This window comes from Hermetia illucens, chromosome 4 (assembly GCF_905115235.1).
Source record: "Hermetia illucens chromosome 4, iHerIll2.2.curated.20191125, whole genome shotgun sequence".
NCBI classification, from domain to species: Eukaryota; Metazoa; Arthropoda; class Insecta; order Diptera; family Stratiomyidae; genus Hermetia; species Hermetia illucens.
The window spans coordinates 139,969,231-139,988,403 of NC_051852.1; the positions used below are offsets into that span (position 1 = coordinate 139,969,231).

General features: G+C 43.8%; 1 protein-coding gene across 2 annotated transcripts; it reads left to right on the forward strand.

Moving 5' to 3' along the window:
* Positions 1–67: 67 nt before the first annotated feature.
* LOC119654416 (calumenin-B) lies at positions 68–10,097 on the forward strand. Of its 2 annotated transcripts, none has more exons than XM_038059804.1 (5): positions 68–225; positions 687–925; positions 8,876–9,035; positions 9,096–9,454; positions 9,517–10,097. In XM_038059804.1, the coding sequence occupies exons 1-5, from the start codon at positions 223–225 to the stop codon at positions 9,740–9,742; spliced, it is 987 nt and encodes a 328-aa protein (XP_037915732.1). In that variant the 5' UTR covers positions 68–222; the 3' UTR covers positions 9,743–10,097. The 2 variants fall into 2 exon arrangements, with proteins under 2 accessions (XP_037915732.1, XP_037915733.1); XM_038059805.1 differs by lacking the exon at positions 68–225 and adding an exon at positions 417–573.
* The last annotated feature ends 9,076 nt before the right edge of the window (positions 10,098–19,173 follow it).

Below are 19,173 nucleotides of genomic sequence, written 5' to 3' on the forward strand. Positions count from 1 at the left end.
TAATTCCTTAGTCTCATTTTGAGGGCCTCTGTGCGCATTCAAAAATCTGACAGCACAACACTGCACTTGATTTTGTTTATATGAGGTGAATTGGTGAGCTGGAATTGTGATAGTTGGAAGTTTTCGGCGAGACATGAACTAAAAATAATATTTTGGCGGTGTCAGTTAAGCGTTGTTCAGTACATGTGCAAGTTTACTTAGATTTCCAATATTGTGTTGTGTATGGTAAGTAATTTGCTTGTAATTAATTAGCTTTTAATGGACTTTGCATCCTAGCGAGGTTTCTGAACGAGTGAGTCCTGATATGGTCCGAGTTGTGGTACTCGAGGTACTCAGATAGTCGCTATCGCAGCGAAATATCTAGAATAAACGGTCCTTCAAAGCTAGAAGCAACGACCCACTCTCCTTATCTCCAGAACTTATCAGCAAATTGTTATTCTTGGGTCCAATTCGAAATGATTCCACTTCCGACTTTAAAGTATTCTTAGCAATCTCCGAATCTGGTCACTGGTTGAGCTGAAGTCAGTGCTGCAAGACACGTCAGTTCATTATCGTCTGTGTTCCCGCTAGGACGTGAGTGTCCCAAGTGTAGTGTTCTAGTTCTAATTTATCTTAACAATTTCTAGAAAACGGGCGTGTGGTAACTAATGTCTGATCCATCCATCGTTTCCAATTATTTCTTCCAGATTTCCACAATGTCTAATCAGTGCCTGAGTTGGTTCCTTCTTTTCGTGGTTTCATCCACCGCCGTTCTTGCCATTCCAAAGCCAGATGAGAAGAGACCACCCGAACACGACAGTGCAAATGTGCGCCACTATGACGACGACCATCACAACGTGCAATACGATCATGAAGCGTTTTTGGGGGAGGACGAGTCCAAGACATTTGATCAGTTACCGCCTGAAGAAAGTCGAAGGCGTTTGGGGTAAGTGCTTCAAGTTGTTAATTTCAATTCCTGTAAACGTACAGCCGCCACTCCAATGCCTTCTCTGAAATGCTGACAGTGCACAAAGCGAATTTAATAAATTCGCAAGTGTTGCATTGCAAGCTTCGGCTTTAGTGGCATAAATTCAAAACACGGAGGAAGTTCTAAATTAAATAATTAGAAATTAACTGGAAATTATGCGCGCGATTTGAAATTCTTAAATGATGTTGCAGCATGCACTTCTCCTATGGGCTCCATGATCGCATCTTGCGAGGTTCAGTGATGAATTCATTGGGATCGCGATGAATGCAACGTGGGGTTTGTATCACACAAGAATTGTTACGGTTTTGAGTTGAAACATATCTGGGCGCATTATTTCAGCGATGGGACCGGTCAATACCCGCTAAATATGCTACTTTGTTTTGAATTTAGATCGTGATCCATCGTTTGTTTCTCGAAGATTCTAAATTCTTTTTTCGATGATAATTATCTAATAAACCTGTTTCTGGTGTCTAATTCCATTTATTTACATTTTGATGTGACTCGGTTGATTAAAATTTCAAAAATGCCGAAATGCATTCATTTGTATTTCCGTTACTTAGGAAAGCATTTTGATGTTTAAAAATAATGGAGTATCATCTACATGCTTTCGAGCTCGTACACATAGTTCTTATACGAATATTTTAAGAGCTATTAATTTTGTTTATCGGGCCAATCGCATTTGAGATCGTACGAACGAGAAACAAATCAATTTTTTACTATGACCTCTGGAGGGTCCGGTTTTAGGAACAAAATCTATTCCATTTGAAAGAATATATAATTAAAGGCGTAATTTAGTATCTTTAGAGGCTATATTTGCTCATCAGTGTTTTGTAGTTGAAACCGTAGAAAGGGAATATCTTAACATAGCTGTCGAGCGAAAAGAGCCCGAGCAGTTCTGATCTTCAAAATGACTTCTGCCCTTTACCTTTTTTATTCTTTTATGCTTCCTTTCCTGCTTTTCTTTATTAGGTAATCGTCAATAGTAAAATTGCGAAAATCTATGAACTAATTTTAAGAGAAAATGCTTCCCTCCTGATGGTGAAGACGCGATTGATGCATCCAGAATTTTCTAACGTGCTTATGAGGGTGTCGACTTTTATCACTTTCTTACTCATAGTCACTTTCTTATCGGTTTACATTGAATTCGCTTAAAAAATAACAACAACAAAAAATCCAAAGTAGGCTTAATTCTATTTTAGAATACTTTTTTTTTATATCCAGCATTTCAATATAAAGCCCACGTATGTATATGTACAATTTGACGAGGAATCTACGGAGTAATTTCGAGAAATCTTGGTTCGCTTCCGGTGGTAGCGACGGTGGAGTGGACGCAGTTATTGACGATCCAGCATCGCTAGATGTATTCAAAATTGTTCAACACGCTAAAGATACCTGCGTGAAAGTTTCTGTCTATGTTCTTTTCTTACTCATATGCAACCCTCTTCCTTCCTTCGCTTCGAATCATTCACTTTATTTCAGAGGACTCTAATTGAATTCAGAATTTTAACTTCAACATTTACATGGACGATTTGAAATTGAAACACGCAAGTTGCTCGCTCCGCCACAACAGTCCACTCCCAGCTAAAACCAAAGCTTAGTCAAGCCAAGGAGACCCTCTTGGCCATGCCATAATAGCGAGGACTTCGAAGGGGCCCTCCTAAGGAAGGTGTCTGCAGTGGTCTTTGAGAGGCGTCCGTCGTAATTAGGACATGCGTGCAGGATTGGAGATTCCTGGGCATGTCAGGCATGATTTTCGTGTGGTTGGCGGATGGTGGCGGCTTCAACTTCGGCATTGCGTCCCTGAGCAGACACAACAAACCGGTAGTGTTGAGACCCGACCTGATGCCGAGTAGAAGGTCCCTGGAAAATGTCAGGTACTCTCCGTATACCAGCTCCGCGGGAGGCCAAGTAGAAAGAGTGGCAGGACTTGCGACCAAGAAGGGTTGTCTTGGGTCATCATCGCGACCTTCAGTGTCCTGTGCTACCTTTCGAGCTTCTCATTGGGCTGTGGGTGCTACGCGGTTGTCCCAAGGAGTTTGCCCAACTCTGAGAAAAGGGAGAATTCAAACTGCAGCGGGGTGAAGGTGGTGGCCTATGCCGACGACTTGGTGATATTAGTGTCAGGGATGTTTGCGTCCATCATGAGCGGCATCATAGGAGGAGCGTTGCGAAAGGTATGCCTGTGGGCTGCAAGATGGAGATTCGACATAAATCCAACCAAAACCGAACTGATGCTATTCACCACCAAGGCAAGGAGACCTAAATGAACAAAGATTGGTTCTTTCCTCTAATGTACAATATCTGGATGCAATACTGGATCCAAAGCTAAATTGGAGATTGGACATAGAACTGAGGGTTAAGAAGGCCTGTATAGCCTTCTATGCCTGCAAGAGAACCTTTGTAAAGAAATGGGGTCTCCGGCCGAGGATGGTTCTTTGTATGTACACCGCTCTAGTGCGTCCGATCCTAACGTACCGCTCTATTGTATGGCAGGCTTCGAGCAAAAAATACAATAGGATGACGCTTAATAGCATTCAAAGAACCGCGTGTGCAGGTGCTACTGGGGCTCTGCAGTCCTGTCCGGCAGATGCTCCCAATAAACTCCTGCATCTCCTCCTCCTTAGACCTCCACAGTAGTGTGCAGTGCCGTTAGACTACGTGAGTCCGGATGCTGGGCAGCGAAGTCCTACGACCATGGTAATATCCTAGACGAAGTACCTCGGGAAATCTGAGCATTCCCCACGGACTATGCCACACGCAAGCTGAACTTCACGAGAAATTTTGCTGCGGACTTTCCAACCAGGGCAAAGTGGAAGACCGGCGGCGTGTTGCAGGGTTATGACTCAGTATTCTTTACCGATGAATGAAAGATGGCCTGTGGAGTCGGCGCGGGGGTTTTCTCGAATACACACAGTTTATCCAAGTCATATGATCTGCCAGGTTTCGCCAGTGTATTCCAAACGGAAGTACTGGCGATATTGGAAGTCTGTCGGTTGGCTGGAGCGAGATTCGAGCCCTAACCGTAACATAGCCATTCTGACCGACAGCCAAGCGGCCACCAAGGCCTTGTACTCAGCGGCGACATCTTCCAGGCTGGTAGGGCAGTGCAGAGACGCGCTGAACCTTCTGGGCGACACGCTCAAAGTCACTCTCCTCTGGGCTGACGGATTGGCCAGGCGAGGCTCTGCTCTTGGTAGCCCTTGAGTGAATTCAGTCGGTGTTTCGTTGGCGGAGTCTACTCGCACTACCTGGCAGCCGCGGGCCTTAATGGCGAAGAATTACGAGCTGTGCCAAATCAAGGAGGATTTGACCCGCTTATAATATAACTCGATCACGAGAGCTTCTGTGCCAGACGCGTGCAAATGCATTCAAGATTACGGCGGTCTGCACGCGGCACTGGCTCATAAGGAACCATGCCCCCAGGCTCGACATATCCTACAATTCGCATTGCCGAAGCTGCGAAGAAGGAAGTGAAACTCTGATGCACTTTCTCTGCGATTGTCCAACTCTAGCTAGACTCAGGCTACGGACACTGGGCAAACCATTCTTTGGGGTCCTCAGAGAGATCTCTGGCTGCAGGGTGAGAGAGCTGCTTTCCTTCGTGAATGCTACGGGCTGGCTCTGAAGATCCGAGCCCCCCCCCCCTCTCTGCTCTCATAACACCATTCACGGTCTTAAAAGTTTGTGGCATCAAAACGGCGCACCACAGCGCTAATTGGGCTCCTCAGGCGGCCACTGATACCTTCCTACCCTACCTACCAAAATGCATTCCCTGAATAGTGCTTATAATTGCCGGTACACCAAAGGGTTTAACCCATTCTCGATAGAAGGCCTCAGTACAAGATTGTGCAGTAATGTCTTTTAGAGGTATCGCCACAGGCCACGGCTTGAACCTATCGATGATTGTGGGCAGTACCTGAAACCATGCGAGTCTCGCTAAGGGCCCATGATGTCGAGGTGGATTGTGTGGAAATGCTTGGTGGACCGAGGGAACACCCCTACGTCTTTCCTCACATGCTTTGTAGTCTGGGCCGAAGTTGGCGAGGGGGCGCTTTGTTCGGGTTTTGTTTTAAAGCAAAAGTGAGTGGCTTATGGTCCGTGAACACTGTAACCGGCCTGTCTTTAAGGAAATATCGGACGTATTTAATTGCAAGGTACGCGGCTAATTCCCGTTGAGCGGGATTCAGCTGTTTGGAGAAGAAACTCTACGGCTGCCAGATTTGGTGAAGAACACCACCTACGGCAATGTCTGAAGCATTGACGAATATGGCCAGGGGAGCATCAAAGCAAAACACCGGCAGTCTTTTCATCCTAGTTGCTCTGATACGTGCAGTAATTTCATAAAACATTTCATCATTGGCAGCATCGATCCGGGATATTTAAATAACTATTACTCCTCCTATTGTTACAAACATACTACCATTGTAACTGTGAACGCTCACGTATATAATGAGTTACATCATTCTACGTCGAATTTAAGGGGGGGGGGAGGTTCCTATACATACAAAAGGGGGACGTACAGTTTTCTTTCACCAAATATTTTCATGTGGCGAATCAAACGAAAGTCTCGGCTAGTACTTTCCGGAGACGATGTTAGTTTTGACATTTTGACATGACCATTTCTTTTACAGACCCATTCTTAGAAATCACCCCACCAAAAAATCTGCCACCATATGGTATCTAGGCTCCCATATCGATATCTGTTCAAATGACGTAAGAAGACTGTAAAACCCATTTTAAGTTCATCCTAGAAGAATGCAGCAATGTAGTCTCTAATGTAGAGTATGATCCTACCAAGTTTGGTGGAACTCGCACTATCATTAACAGAGTTCAAGTCAAAGTTGCCACTTCTGTGCCAGTTCAAGACTTTGAATGTCAATATAACGCGAAAGTGGATATTCTCACATAATATATGCATATATAACGTGCTACAAATGTCCAATGAAATGTTTTTATAAAAGAAATACACAAAAACTTTCATACCTGCGTCCAGTTTCCGGTTTGCCGATCTGTTTATGTCTGTTGTAGGTAGTTTTCTTCACATTTGTTAATAATATTGAGCTCCTATTGTGAAGCGTATGAGGTTAATTGCTGTCAATACAGTGCTTTCCAGACCAAATTATTTGTGTAAATGGCTTTTTAAAAAGTAGAGGGCGATTGTATTTTTAACTATGTACACACGGAACTGTCATGCACTCATCATTCCTCACATAAGGAAACACGAAAACCTTTTACATCTGAAATGTCTAGCCTCCGGTTTCCCGAGCCAACTCTCGAGAATGGTAGAACATTAGTAAATCCGACGTCAATACTAATACAAAGGATACCCTCCCTCGGATACCAACTGCTTCCAATTTCCTCCAATATAGGGAGCGCATTCTTTAGAAATTTTGATTGAGGGATCATTCCCCATTCGATACAAGCCCGCATAAGTTGCGGCGAAGACTTCTCTTTGTTTTTTTTTCCAAAAAAAAAACCATTGCGATCTCTGTGACCTTTGAGCGTTGTCTGCGCTTAGATTCTAGACCATATTAAAAAAAATTTAATTTAGAACAAAGTTTGTCCCTAGAACTTTGTTGTCAGCAAAATGTGTCCAAGTGTTTTGCCAATTTTTTTTTTTGAAAATCTGTGTTAAAAGAAAGTAAAAGGAGATGGTGATAAGATGGTGCTTTTTCACATTAATTTTACAACACCATTTTAGAGTGTAGCTGAAAAGGTCTCGAACTTCTTTTTTAAATTCAACTGCATGTAACTTTGATGAAACGCAATCATCCCGTCAATTGGAGGTGATAACATCTTCTCTAAAACTATGCTAACCGATGTTATCAGCTCCCCGCTTTGGTGAAGAGGGTTTTTCGAAAATCTCCTCCATTAAAAGTAATAGGTAGTCTATCGGAATGCCATTGTTTGGCTTGTATATTAGCCATTTACTGATGAAGTTGAATGTGCCTCAGTTTTTAAGGTTTTGTTGAAAAACCTTATTCAAATCGGTTCACACTCTGTCTGTCGCACGCACTTTTCTCAAATGATTGTACAGATTCTCACGAAATTTGGTTGCCAATTTTATATTACTGCCCGTTCAACATTTGATGGGGAGGGGTCCAATTATACGTAAAAGGGGGATGCAAAAATTGTTTGCACCAAATGTAGCTATGTGGGGTATTAAACGAAAGGCCTCGATTAGTACAGGGTGCGGCAGCATAACTTCTTTTTTTAAAATGCGTGCCACTCAGTTAGTTGATGTCATAGCGGAGCGCTAGTGGTCTCGTTCAAGAGGGGATACTGTAAAGTTTTGTCCCGACACGGTTCAGTCGCCATCATGGGTTGGAATAGTGAGGAGCGTGCCTTTGCCGTTGAGGTTTACTTTTCAAGCGGATGTTCGGTTATTGCAACACAGCGTGCATTTCGGAATCGCTTTAATTTAGCTTCGTTAGCTCCCGTCCCAGACCGCAAATCAATTGTCACATGGGTCACTACATTCAGACAAACTGAAAGTGCGACAAAAGGAAGACCTGGAGTCCCTCGGCCCGTTAAATCACCTGAGAACATTGAAGCAGTGAGAGTGCCAATGTTGCGATCGCCACGGCGTTCTGCGTGCAAACACGCATCTGCCCTTGAACTATCCGATCGTTCTGTGAGAAGAATTCTTCGTGATGTTCTTCATTTTCATCCCTATAAGATGGCGATAGTGCAGGAACTTTCAGAACGTGACTTCAATTCTCGGATGAACGCGTGTGAGCTTCTTCTTGATGTCGTTCCCGAGGGTGCTATTGTTTTTTTAGCGATGAAGCCCATTTTCATTTGTGTGGGTCGGCTGACAAACAAAACATGCGCTACTGGGCTGACACAAACCCACGAGAATTGCATCAAAAGCCTTTGCATTCACCCAAAGTCACAGTGTGGTGTGCAATTTCCTCAGCTGGAATTATTGGTCCCTGGCTTTTTGAGGAAAATGAGGTTACAGTGACAGTGAATTCGGACCGGTATGTAAACATGCTACAGATTTTTTTCCCACGGCTAGAAAATTTGGATTTGGGGGACACTTGGTTCCAACAAGACGGTGCAACAGCACACACTTCAAGAGCATCGATGACTGTTTTGAGGGAACACTTTCCAGAGCGTCTTATCTCAATTAGAGGCGATTTGGAATGGGGGACGTCACCTAACAGATTTGATCTTCAAAACAATGTAAATGAAAACTTTAGACATGTACCTACATTATAAAAAATAAATAAATATTTTCCGATGCATACAATAGTTTTTATTGAGTTTTGAAAAAAGGAAGTTATGCTGCCGCACCCTGTACTTTTTGAAACAAACATTGGTTTTGACATTAGTTGCATTATTGGCATTATTATATTTTGAAAATTTACTGCGCATAAGGGGGCTTATGCTCATCCTAGGCTCGTAGCATTTTGCTGTAATATAGGCTTTAATGGGAAGCTTGGTGGAAATCCTATTATTAACAAATTTATAGTCGCATCAAATGGCTACTCCTTAAGAGAAAATGCCAGTATCACATCAAATTGAATCCCGAGTATATCAACATATATACACTAGAAGCGTCGTGTAGTCAAATATGCTTACATAAAAAATCAACGAAAACTTTCATCCCTGATGCGCCGAGCTTCCGGTTTCCGACTTTTTGTATAGAACAAATTTGTTTTCCCCAAAATGCTGGCATTGATCTTGACGAGTTTGTTCACAAATTTTGTCCCTACCAATAAATTTAAAACAGTGCAATATTCTGTATGCTGGACTAGTGAACTGAAATTCCGACATGGAATCTTTTTTAGCGTTGATGTATCAGATTACATAAAGTGCTTTGTAATGTTGTTGTAGCCCGTTTGCTATTTGAAACCGATCATCATAATAACAACGAATTTTTCTTTATTTTTTTTTCAACAGTGTAATTGTTGATAAAATTGACACAGATAAAGATGGTTTTGTCGATATGAGTGAGCTAAAAGCCTGGATTCAGTTCACACAACGCCGGTACATCGATGATGATGTGAATCGCCAGTGGCGTCAGCACAACCCAAACAATAGTGACACAATAAACTGGGAGGTGAGTACCTCCAGCTAGTAATCAATGGCAAATCAATTTATCTTCCACTCCCTTCCGCAGACCTACCGAAAAGCTGTATACGGTTTCATGGATGAGATGGATCCAAGCGACTTGGAAAAGGAAGACCACGGATTCTCATATAAATCAATGTTGACCCGCGATCGACGTCGGTGGAGCGTGGCTGACAAGAATGGAGATGATAATTTGAGTAAAGAAGAATTCGCTGCCTTTTTACATCCAGAAGAAATGCCGCAAATGCGAGATGTTGTGCTTTCTGAAACTATCGAAGACATCGACAAAGATAATGATGGAAAGGTGTCAGTCAATGAATACATTGGTGACATGTACAGAAGTAGCGACCCAGAAGATGAAGAGCCTGAATGGGTGAAGAATGAACGCGGTGTATTTGCACAATATCGGTAAATAATAATCAACTTGGCACCAATACTTTTAATATGTCGGTTATTTCCCCTCTTTGCAGAGATAAAGACGGCGACGGATACCTGGACCGGGATGAAGTCAGTGAATGGATTCATCCAAAAGACTTTGACCATGCTGAAGCAGAAGCAAGGCATTTGATCTACGAAGCTGACTCTAATTCCGACGAGAAACTCACCAAAGAAGAAATTCTAGATAAGTACGATCTGTTCGTTGGATCCCAAGCTACTGACTTTGGGGAAGCTTTGACACGACATGATGAGTTTTAACGTTAAAGTTTAAGAGGGAAACCTAAAACCAGTTTCTTATGACATAAATCTACTAATATAAATTGATAATATGTTTTTTAAGAATCTCATTGTAATTTCTCACTGTTCTTTTAAGCATGTTCAAATGTGTTCCTCCTTTTCACTTCAAAACAACGTTTTATTAAAAAACACTAGAACTACTTAGATACACATAAGCAAATTCATTAAAAATGTTTTATAAATACTCAAATTCATGAATGTACTTGCTTTATTCGCAAAAAAAGAGTTATCTTGTATTATAATGTGCCAAAGCTATGAACAAATTTTGTTTTTGTATTTTTTCTACTAAAACATGACTTATAATAAGATTAGCAAATTGTGTTTTTTTAATTATTTGAATGTGTTTTGCTCTTGCTTCTTTTACTTATGGTAAACAGATGGCGTTATGACCTTCCTGGGAGAAAATTGAGTGGGCCTGTTTTTGGGAAATAAAGAACACGATCATCAAACAAGTAAAAGAAGTTCCGCTGCACGTACCTAAATTTGGCCGTATCTTTTGAATTCCAGCAATCTGACAAGAATTTGAACATGGCGTCCTCGATTTTTTATTGGAAAAAGTGTTTAGTCTTATCCTCTATACTTTTTCATCATCGTGCTTCAGGAAATGTGGAAATGTGAATTTTGCAGGATCTAGAAGTACGCACATGTGGCAAGTTGTAGTAGTCAACAAATGATTGAGTTTTCCGAGACTAATGTTGGGAAAGTCACTATTGGTTTAAAATGGTTTTAATGTAGTGCTCCTTGGGCTAGACCGGGATTAGGTAATTAGAATTCAACTTGAAACTACTGGAATTATAGCAGAGGTAGAATTTCGCAAATATCAGACTTAATTTCCTGGTAGAATCGTCATTGCCCCCAGTTTTTCCTGCCCTTATAGCTAGAAACATACCTCATACCAAGAAGTATATCGTTGCCAGTTACCCCTGAATAGAAACATGTGCGCCATCGTTGACGGTTTGCTGAAATGTGTTTAAGTTTCCCGAGAAGCGTGCATTCCTCCACTCCGGATTCTATTGCATGGCAGCAATGGAGTTGTCGTTCTTCTTTAACGAGTGATCTATCCACTTCCGCCTTCTGATCGTCACGTCTGCGGGTGTCTGGCGCGTCCGCCGATAAAGGGCTAGAGTACCCTGTTGGCACGACACAGATATATATTCATAAAGGCTTCAAGCTTTCGAATAACAGCGAAAGACAGTTTCCACGTGTTACTCCCATTTATGAGGCATTATCACTCAAAAAAGACTCTAGTCTAAGTCAGTTGGTCCATGTTACGTGTGTTTGTCGCTGTGTAAGCGCAATGCAATAGTCTTGCGTTAACACTATTATGGCTAATATGTGTTCACGGTGTTTCTAGTGAAAAGGTCAAGGAATGGAAACGGAACACCGTCTCCCATGTTATTAGTGGTTTTTATTTGACAAATACCGATATTTCAGGAACAAATTGTCCCCTTCTTCAGTGCCAGATGCCTACGTGCTAGGCTCGGATCACTATCTTTTTGGCATAGTGCCCCGGGCTCTAATTACACCACCTAAAATCCTTCTGACAATCAGGTGAGAGTGAATACTGAAGCCATCCACAACAAAGCCCTCCGTAACACCTATAAGGGGGAAATGGATGCAGCAATAACCGTAGCTAACAGATGTCCTGGAAATGAAGCCTCAACAATTGATCTTCACAACCGCAACTACTTGGCTCCACTTTTGAACGCGGGCATGCGTAGAGACTTATCACAAACTCCGTTGAGCGAAGAAGCGACTTTACAGACGGAAAAAGGAAGCCTGGGAGAACCAATAGGTCTGTGCACTCAAATAGTACAGGGAGCAACCGCACCAGACGCGGAAGTCTTACCAACAAGTCAGCAGGATGAACCCTTAAACACCTCGATAATCATCCTGCCGAGACAAAGAGGGAAATCTGATTTCCAACAGAATGGTTATATTGGAGCGATGGATTGAGTATTTTGATGAACTGTTCAACAACCAAAATATTGGCCAGTTGGAGGTCCGGCCAACTGAGACGACGGACAAATACTGGCACCACCAAGCATAGAATAAACAGCCCGTACAATTCATCGCCTTATAAAATATATCGCCAGTAGCCAATAGAATTACAGCCGAATTGGTTAAATATGGAGGCAATCAACTACACCAAGAGGTTCATCAAATATGCTCAAGGTGTGGGACAGTGAATCAATGCCTGACATCTGGCAACGAGGACAGCCATACATAAAAAGGGAGATATCACGCAGTATAGCAATTATAGAGGTATCATGTTGCTGAGTACGATCTATAAGATGAAATCCGTACACGATTGTTGGCAGCCAACAGATCCTATTTCAGCTTACAAAAACTGATTCGCTCGAAATGTCTTACCATAGGGTCAAAGCTCTTACTGTACAAGACTATGATCTTGCCAACCCTTATGTATTGTCCGGGGACCTGGGATCTTAGCAAAAAACTGCGAACTCTTGGCGGCGTTCAAGAGAAGAATCGTCAGAAAATGTTTGGCCCCCTACATGAGGATGGATGGTTCCGTAGCCTACATAACGACAAAATCTATGACCAATGCCACCACCTGGTTGTGGATATAATCCGGGCCTAATTCTTGCTGCCAGCTTCAAAGGTTTGGAATACCATCCAAATCTGGAGTCTTATTGCCGAGAATTCTCCCATATATTCTTCGCTAACTAGAGGTATTCCGCGCTCGTTGCATTGGAACGCCGCGTGTATTTTGGCTTTTTGTGATAAAAAAAAATCGCTCTCGTTGCCTTCTTCTATATCAGCATCTTCATATATCCGTTTGAAGGGGTTTCTTTTTTTTCTTCGTTTGAGCTCACCTGTGGTTGGGTTGGATACTGGGGAGAAGCAGCTTTATGGACACTACAGAATTTTATGCTTCCGTAGCCCATTGAGTAATCTGAACGTCTTCTCCTGTGATCGTATAGTTCAAGAATATTTTGGTTTCGACTGTTGCGGAAAATTTGTCCTTCACAAAAGCCTCCGGCCTGCCGACAAAGTACCTAACAATCTACGAGACCCTAAAACCACCGCCTTTTTTATATCGCCCTATCTGCCTTTCAGGCACTATGGAGAAGATTATGTAGAAAGTGGTATGCAACAGACTACTTACAATGAGCTAGCAGGTCGATCGGATTGACAGTATGGGTTTCGACGAGCCCATTTTAGGGTCGACGCGATACCAATGGTCTTGGATCTGGCTCGGAAAGCGTTGGCTTTTGGTAAGCGCTGTGTGTTGCATTCGACAAGCCTTGCAGGGTTAGAAAGCTGTGACCCCCAAGTTCAATATCGACCGCTTTTATGATCCAGCTGTCGCTGGACAGTGATAAAGCTATCTTGCTGATCGAGCGGCAGAGTAACCTGCCTGAGAATATCGATGAGCATTGGCCCGCCATCAAAAATGCTCTCGGATGTTACGCGAGTCATCGACTACTTCCTAAAGGGGCTTCATAAGGTCTGGCTAACTGTGAAAAGAAGGGATTGAAAGTTTTATTGCCCGCAGCGAGTGATGACGGGCATGGCGCGCTCAAAATCTGATACCGAAGTCTCGAGAGGTTCATCGTAGCGTGCGCCATGAGAAAAGAAAATTTGTTATTGCGCTGGCCAGGAAAGCGGAAGATATTTGATGATTGATTTCAGAAGTGTATACCACATCACGGTGGTCAAAGGGTAGTATAGGTCCCGGGGCGAAACGTGGATTGGTACCCACGATGGAGCATAAAACCTGGGAAATGCCTGCTGAACCAACACCAACAGCTCTACTACCAAACCCTATCTCCACCTCCACGTGGTGACCGCTGGGAGCTCTTTCTTGACGAAAAGCTGCAGACGGAGAAGGATGAAGGCGAGTCTCCCGCGCCTAAAAACGGGACAAATTGTACCAACTGGTCCTCCAGGTTGGGGGTTGGGTAGGGCTGACAACCCTACACGGAAAACAACCGTTACGAAGCCACAACAGGAGCCTCGGATAGGACGGATATTAAAACGACGGACCCGGCAACGACAAAGGAACAACGATTTGCGCATTTTCTCATGGAACGTGCGCTCCCTGTACAGATATGAAGCTGATAAGCAGCTAGCCGATACCCTGTCCCAATATAGGGCTGATGTAACAGCGTTGCAAGAGATGCGATGGACAGGGACCGGTTTCCTGGAGAAGAGCCACTACACCATATATTATAGCGGCCATCCAGTAAACCATGTGCTCGGAGTAGGTTTCTTAGTCAGCCAAAAAATGAAACCTGCTGTTATCGGCTTTGAAAGTATAAGCGAACGGCTATGCACTCTGCGCTTGCGAGGCAAATTTAGAAATATAAGCCTCATAAACGTTCACGCCCCTACAGAGGAGACTGCAGAGTCGGAGAAGGATACCTTCTACGAGGCAGTAGAAAGAACCCTCGAAGCCTGTCCCAGATATGATATCAAAATCATACTTGGGGATTTTAACAGCCAAGTAGGGAAGGAGCCCGTATTCAGGCGATACGTTGGCTCCCATAGCTTACACGAAAAAACAAATGATAACGGACTGCGGACTATTCAATTAGCAGGGTCACACGAAATGGTTGTTGGAAGTACCTGGTTTGCGCGGAAAGCGGTCCACAAACATACGTGGGCCTCTCCAGACGGGACCACTTTCAACCAAATTGACCACGTGTTGATCGAACGCCGCCACCTCTCAGCTTTGATGAATGTCAGAACATATAGGGGGGCCAATATAGACTCGGATCACTATCTCGTTGGCATGGTGCTCCGAGCTCGAATAACAATACCACCTAGAATCCCCTCTGACAATCAGGTGAGAGTGAACACTGAAGCCATCCACAACACAACCCTCCGCGACACCTATAAGAGGGAAATGGATGCCGCAATAACCGCAGTCAACAGAGGACCTGGAGATGAAGTATCAACTAATGATCTTCACAACCACCTGAAGAACGTTATCATGGATACGGCCACAAATATACTTGGCCCCAGCCGCAAAAGGAGTCGGAACGGCTGGTTTGACGATGAATGTAAGCTAGCAACGGAACGGAAGAATGCCGCATACCGAGTAATGTTGCATTCTCAAAGAACGCGGGCACGCGCAGAGACTTATCACGAACTCCGTCGAGCGGAGAAGCGACTTCACAGACGGAAAAAGGAAGCCTGGGAGAACCAACAAGTCTGTGAACTAGAAAAGTACAGGGAGCAACCGCACCAGGCGCGGAAGTTTTACCAACAAGTCAGCAGGATGAAGCCTTATACACCTCGATGCTCATCCTGCCGAGACAAAGAGGGAAATCTGATTTCCGACAGAATGGGCATATTAGAGCGATGGGTTGAGTACTTTGATGAGCTACTGAACAACCAGAACATCGGCGAGTTGGAGGTCCCGCCAACTGAAGACGACGGACAAATACTGCCACCACCAAGTTTAGGAGAAACAGTCCGTGCAATTCATCGGCTAAAAAATCATAAGTCGCCAGGAGCCGATGGAATTACAGCCGAATTGGTTAAATATGGAGGCGACCAGTTACACCAAGTGGTTCATCAACTTGTGCTCAAGGTATGGGACAGCGAATCAATGCCTGACGATTGGCAGCGAGGCATAATCTGTCTCATACATAAAAAGGGAGATATCACACAGTGCAGCAATTATAGAGGTATCACGTTGCTGAGTACCATCTATAAGATATTCTCCACTATCTTGCTAGGCCGGATAGCCCCATACGCCCAGAACATCATTGGCCCATACCAAAGAGGCTTCACTCCAGGCAAATCAGCAACAGATCAGATTTTCTCTCTGCGGCAGGCGATGGAAAAACTGTTGGAATATGGACAACAGTTGCACCATCTGTTCATCGACTTTAAAGCCGCCTATGATAGCATAGCCAGGGTAAAACTGTACACGGCCATGAGGGAATTCGGTATCCCGACGAAATTAATAAGACTGACTAGGCTGACCCTGACCAATGTGCGAGGCCAGATAAAAGCAGCAGGATCACTCTCAAGACCATTCGACATCAACAACGGTCTACGACAAGGGGATGCGCTATCATGCGTCCTCTTTAACCTGGCCCTCGAGAAGGTGATCCGGGATGCTGAGGTGAATGCAAGAGGTACGATCCTCTTCAAGTCCACCCAACTACTGGCCTATGCTGACGATATCGACATCATGGGAAGAACCACTCGAGACGTTCAAACTGCCTTCATCCAGATCGAGCAGGCGGCGCGAGATCTTGGGCTGCACATCAATGAAGGCAAGACAAAATACATGGTGGCAACGTCAGCACCGAAGACGAATCAACCAACAACATCAAACCGCACTGGTCAAACACAAACACGAACAAGAATAAGGATAGGGGAATACAACTTTGAGACCGTTGACAATTTCTCCTATCTAGGGTCGAAAATCACAACCGATAACAACTACGATGATGAAATCCGCGCACGGTTGTTGTCAGCCAACAGAGCCTACTTCAGCTTACAAAGACTGTTCCGCTCGAAACGTCTCACCATAGGGTCAAAGCTCTTACTGTACAAGACTATGATCTTGCCAGTCCTCATGTATTCCTCGGAAACTTGGGTTCTTAGCAAGAAAAATTGCGAACTCTTGGCCGCGTTCGAGAGAAGAATCCTCCGAAGAATTTTTGGCCCCCTACATGAGGATGGACGATTCCGTAGCCTACACAATGACGAAATCTATGAGCGATACCATGACCGTCCGGTTGTGGATAAAATCCGGCTCAATAGGTTACGGTGGGCGGGTCACTTAATCCGTATGGATGAAGATGATCCCACCCGGAAAGTCTATAAGGGCAATATCTATGGTAGGAAAAGAAGACGAGGCAGACCCTGCCTAAGATGGAGCGATGGCGTGGGCCAGGACGCCAGACAGCTTTTAGGGATATCGAATTGGTGGACCTCGGCGCAAAACCGGGATGTCTGGAGTTCCTTATTAAGGCAGGCCTAGACCGGATACCGGTTGTTGCGCCGTTGATGATGATGATGATGATACCACATCACGAAAAAACTTGCTTGTGGTCGCAAATCTTTTGGTGGTCGACGTGAAGAACGTTAATCGTCGACCTCTCATCCACGATGACGAGCACCTGAAGAGATGGAAACACGGTTATAAACCGATGCATTTTCGCCTATTGTCGATGAAATGGCTAGTCATCGTAACATGCGAATATGGACTGGATCCTAGGAAAAAAAAATCATCTCGGGAATCAATGCATTCAAACGGAGTAAAGCCGCTGGCTTCGATGGCCTCCCCGTAGAGTTATTTATTGCTGCACCTAAGGTTTTTGCAAATCGGATACTTCCTTTTATATAGAAATCCGAGGCCTTTCCCAGGAAGTGGAAGAAGGAGATAATCGACAAGCTTGCAAAGAAGGGCATCCGTTTTGAGTGTGACAATTGGAAGAGTATCTAAGTGCTTTCTGCAATTCTAAAGATAATAGCTAAAATAATCTTGGAATTCATCAAACAACATCGCGAAAGATTGACCGACAGAGAGTAGGCTAGTTTCTGCTTTGGATCGTTGACCACATCAACACCCTACGGATCATTTTGAACAGTGCACGGAGTTTAGATCTTTGCTACACTTGCTCTTCATCAATTTCAAGAAGGCTTTCGATAACGCGGGCAGGGAGTGTATCTGGCGTGCCCTACGCAAGAAAGGCATTCCAGAAAAACTTGTAGCTATTATCAGAGTGATGGCGCAAAATGTTAGGCGCTGCACCAAGGTAAAATCTTAGAGGAATTTGATGTCTAACGCGAATTCTGCCAGGGTTACATCATGTCATCGATATGATTTCTTTTTGCTATTGGTGATCGGGGGAATTCCTTATATCCCTCGACTGCGTTTATGGCATCTGTTTGCTCTCTTACCGAGTCATGGACCTTGGCAAAATGATTCCGGAAAAAGGGGGCAAGTAAAGTTGGACTGAAGATAAAGACTAATAACTAACGGGTCACCGCCCCCTCCTTATCGGCATTAATGGGTCAGAATATCGAAGGCGTCGAAAAATTTGTATATTTGTGTTTTTGGCTGGTGGCACCGAACTGAATGCCACTCAACGCATTAACAGCGGCGAAGGTTCCATATTAACGCTCCTGCTGTGGAACATAATGTATAATTGAGGATGCAGCGTCGGTTGGTTTTCGATCTGCCGACGGTTGTAGTTGCAAAGTACGCCGAATACATGGCATTTTATGAAAGTGATTTTTTTCATGCTATCAAATCTTGGTTACGAATGGTTAAACTAGACCTGGGAAACCTGCCTACTACCTAAGGGTGATGATCGATGCCATATTGAACTTGAAAGGGAACTTGGACCATGTGTAAGAAAAAGCAGCAAAGGCTAGTTCATCTCTAGCAAGGATGATGTCCAATACTAGAGGTGTACTTAACGCAGCGGTAGTGAAATCCATCCTTGTATACGTCACGGAGAAATGGATTACCATTTGACACAATTCCTTATGATACACTGTGGTTATAGGGAGTATTTGTGTCCCTTCGGAGCATGAAGGACGTAGAATTAGATTGTGCTGATATAGGCTAGAGTACTACGCCCATTTTTGTGAATGGTTCAAGCAGAATTAGGCGCGTGGCTCGTCTGTCCCACTCAAAAGCCCGCATGTTAGAATCAATCGATATAATTTTCGGGCCATTTCTTTCCTCATTCAAAACTAGACCGCTTAGCATCTACTCATATGCGGTAAGTGTAGCGCTAGGATAATTTTAGGAACTGTATATGTGGATTCCTTTCGTAACTATTGTACATCGAAGGTGGGCTTAGGTCCTCGGGAGGAGAAAGGGGGGATTCCTTCGAGGTCAGAGTTACCTCGGGGGTCCGGAATGGAGAAATTTTAATAAAATTGAATTATTGTAATTATGCAATTTCAGTGAGGAGGCGCGAATAATTTTCTCTTGGACTTGATATTCCTGCATACGACCCTCAAGGTACAACCCAACGCCATGACTGAATGCGTAAAGTCCGAAAAAACAGCGTAAAAGATTCTAATTTTTGAGACCATTATCGGGAGCTATCTAGTGAGTGATAAAGGATCAAGGGCAGCAGAGGATTCATTGGAGAAAATCATAAGATGGTTCTTGAGAAGAAGGACATTCGTCGTTTCCAAAACCAAAAATATATCTACGAAATGTGTGGGTCTTTTGTGGAGTACAGGACATTTAATTTTCGTTGACCGACTTTCAGTTTCATTTTCATCATAACCAAACCGAATTCTTACCCGGGGCAACGAGATCGAAAAACTGACGCTCAACCAACTCGGAGTGATGCAAGCGGTTTGAGGGTCCTGAACCATTGGTTTTTACCTTGACTAATTACAACACCCCCAATCTAGTATTTTTGAGCATTATGTCA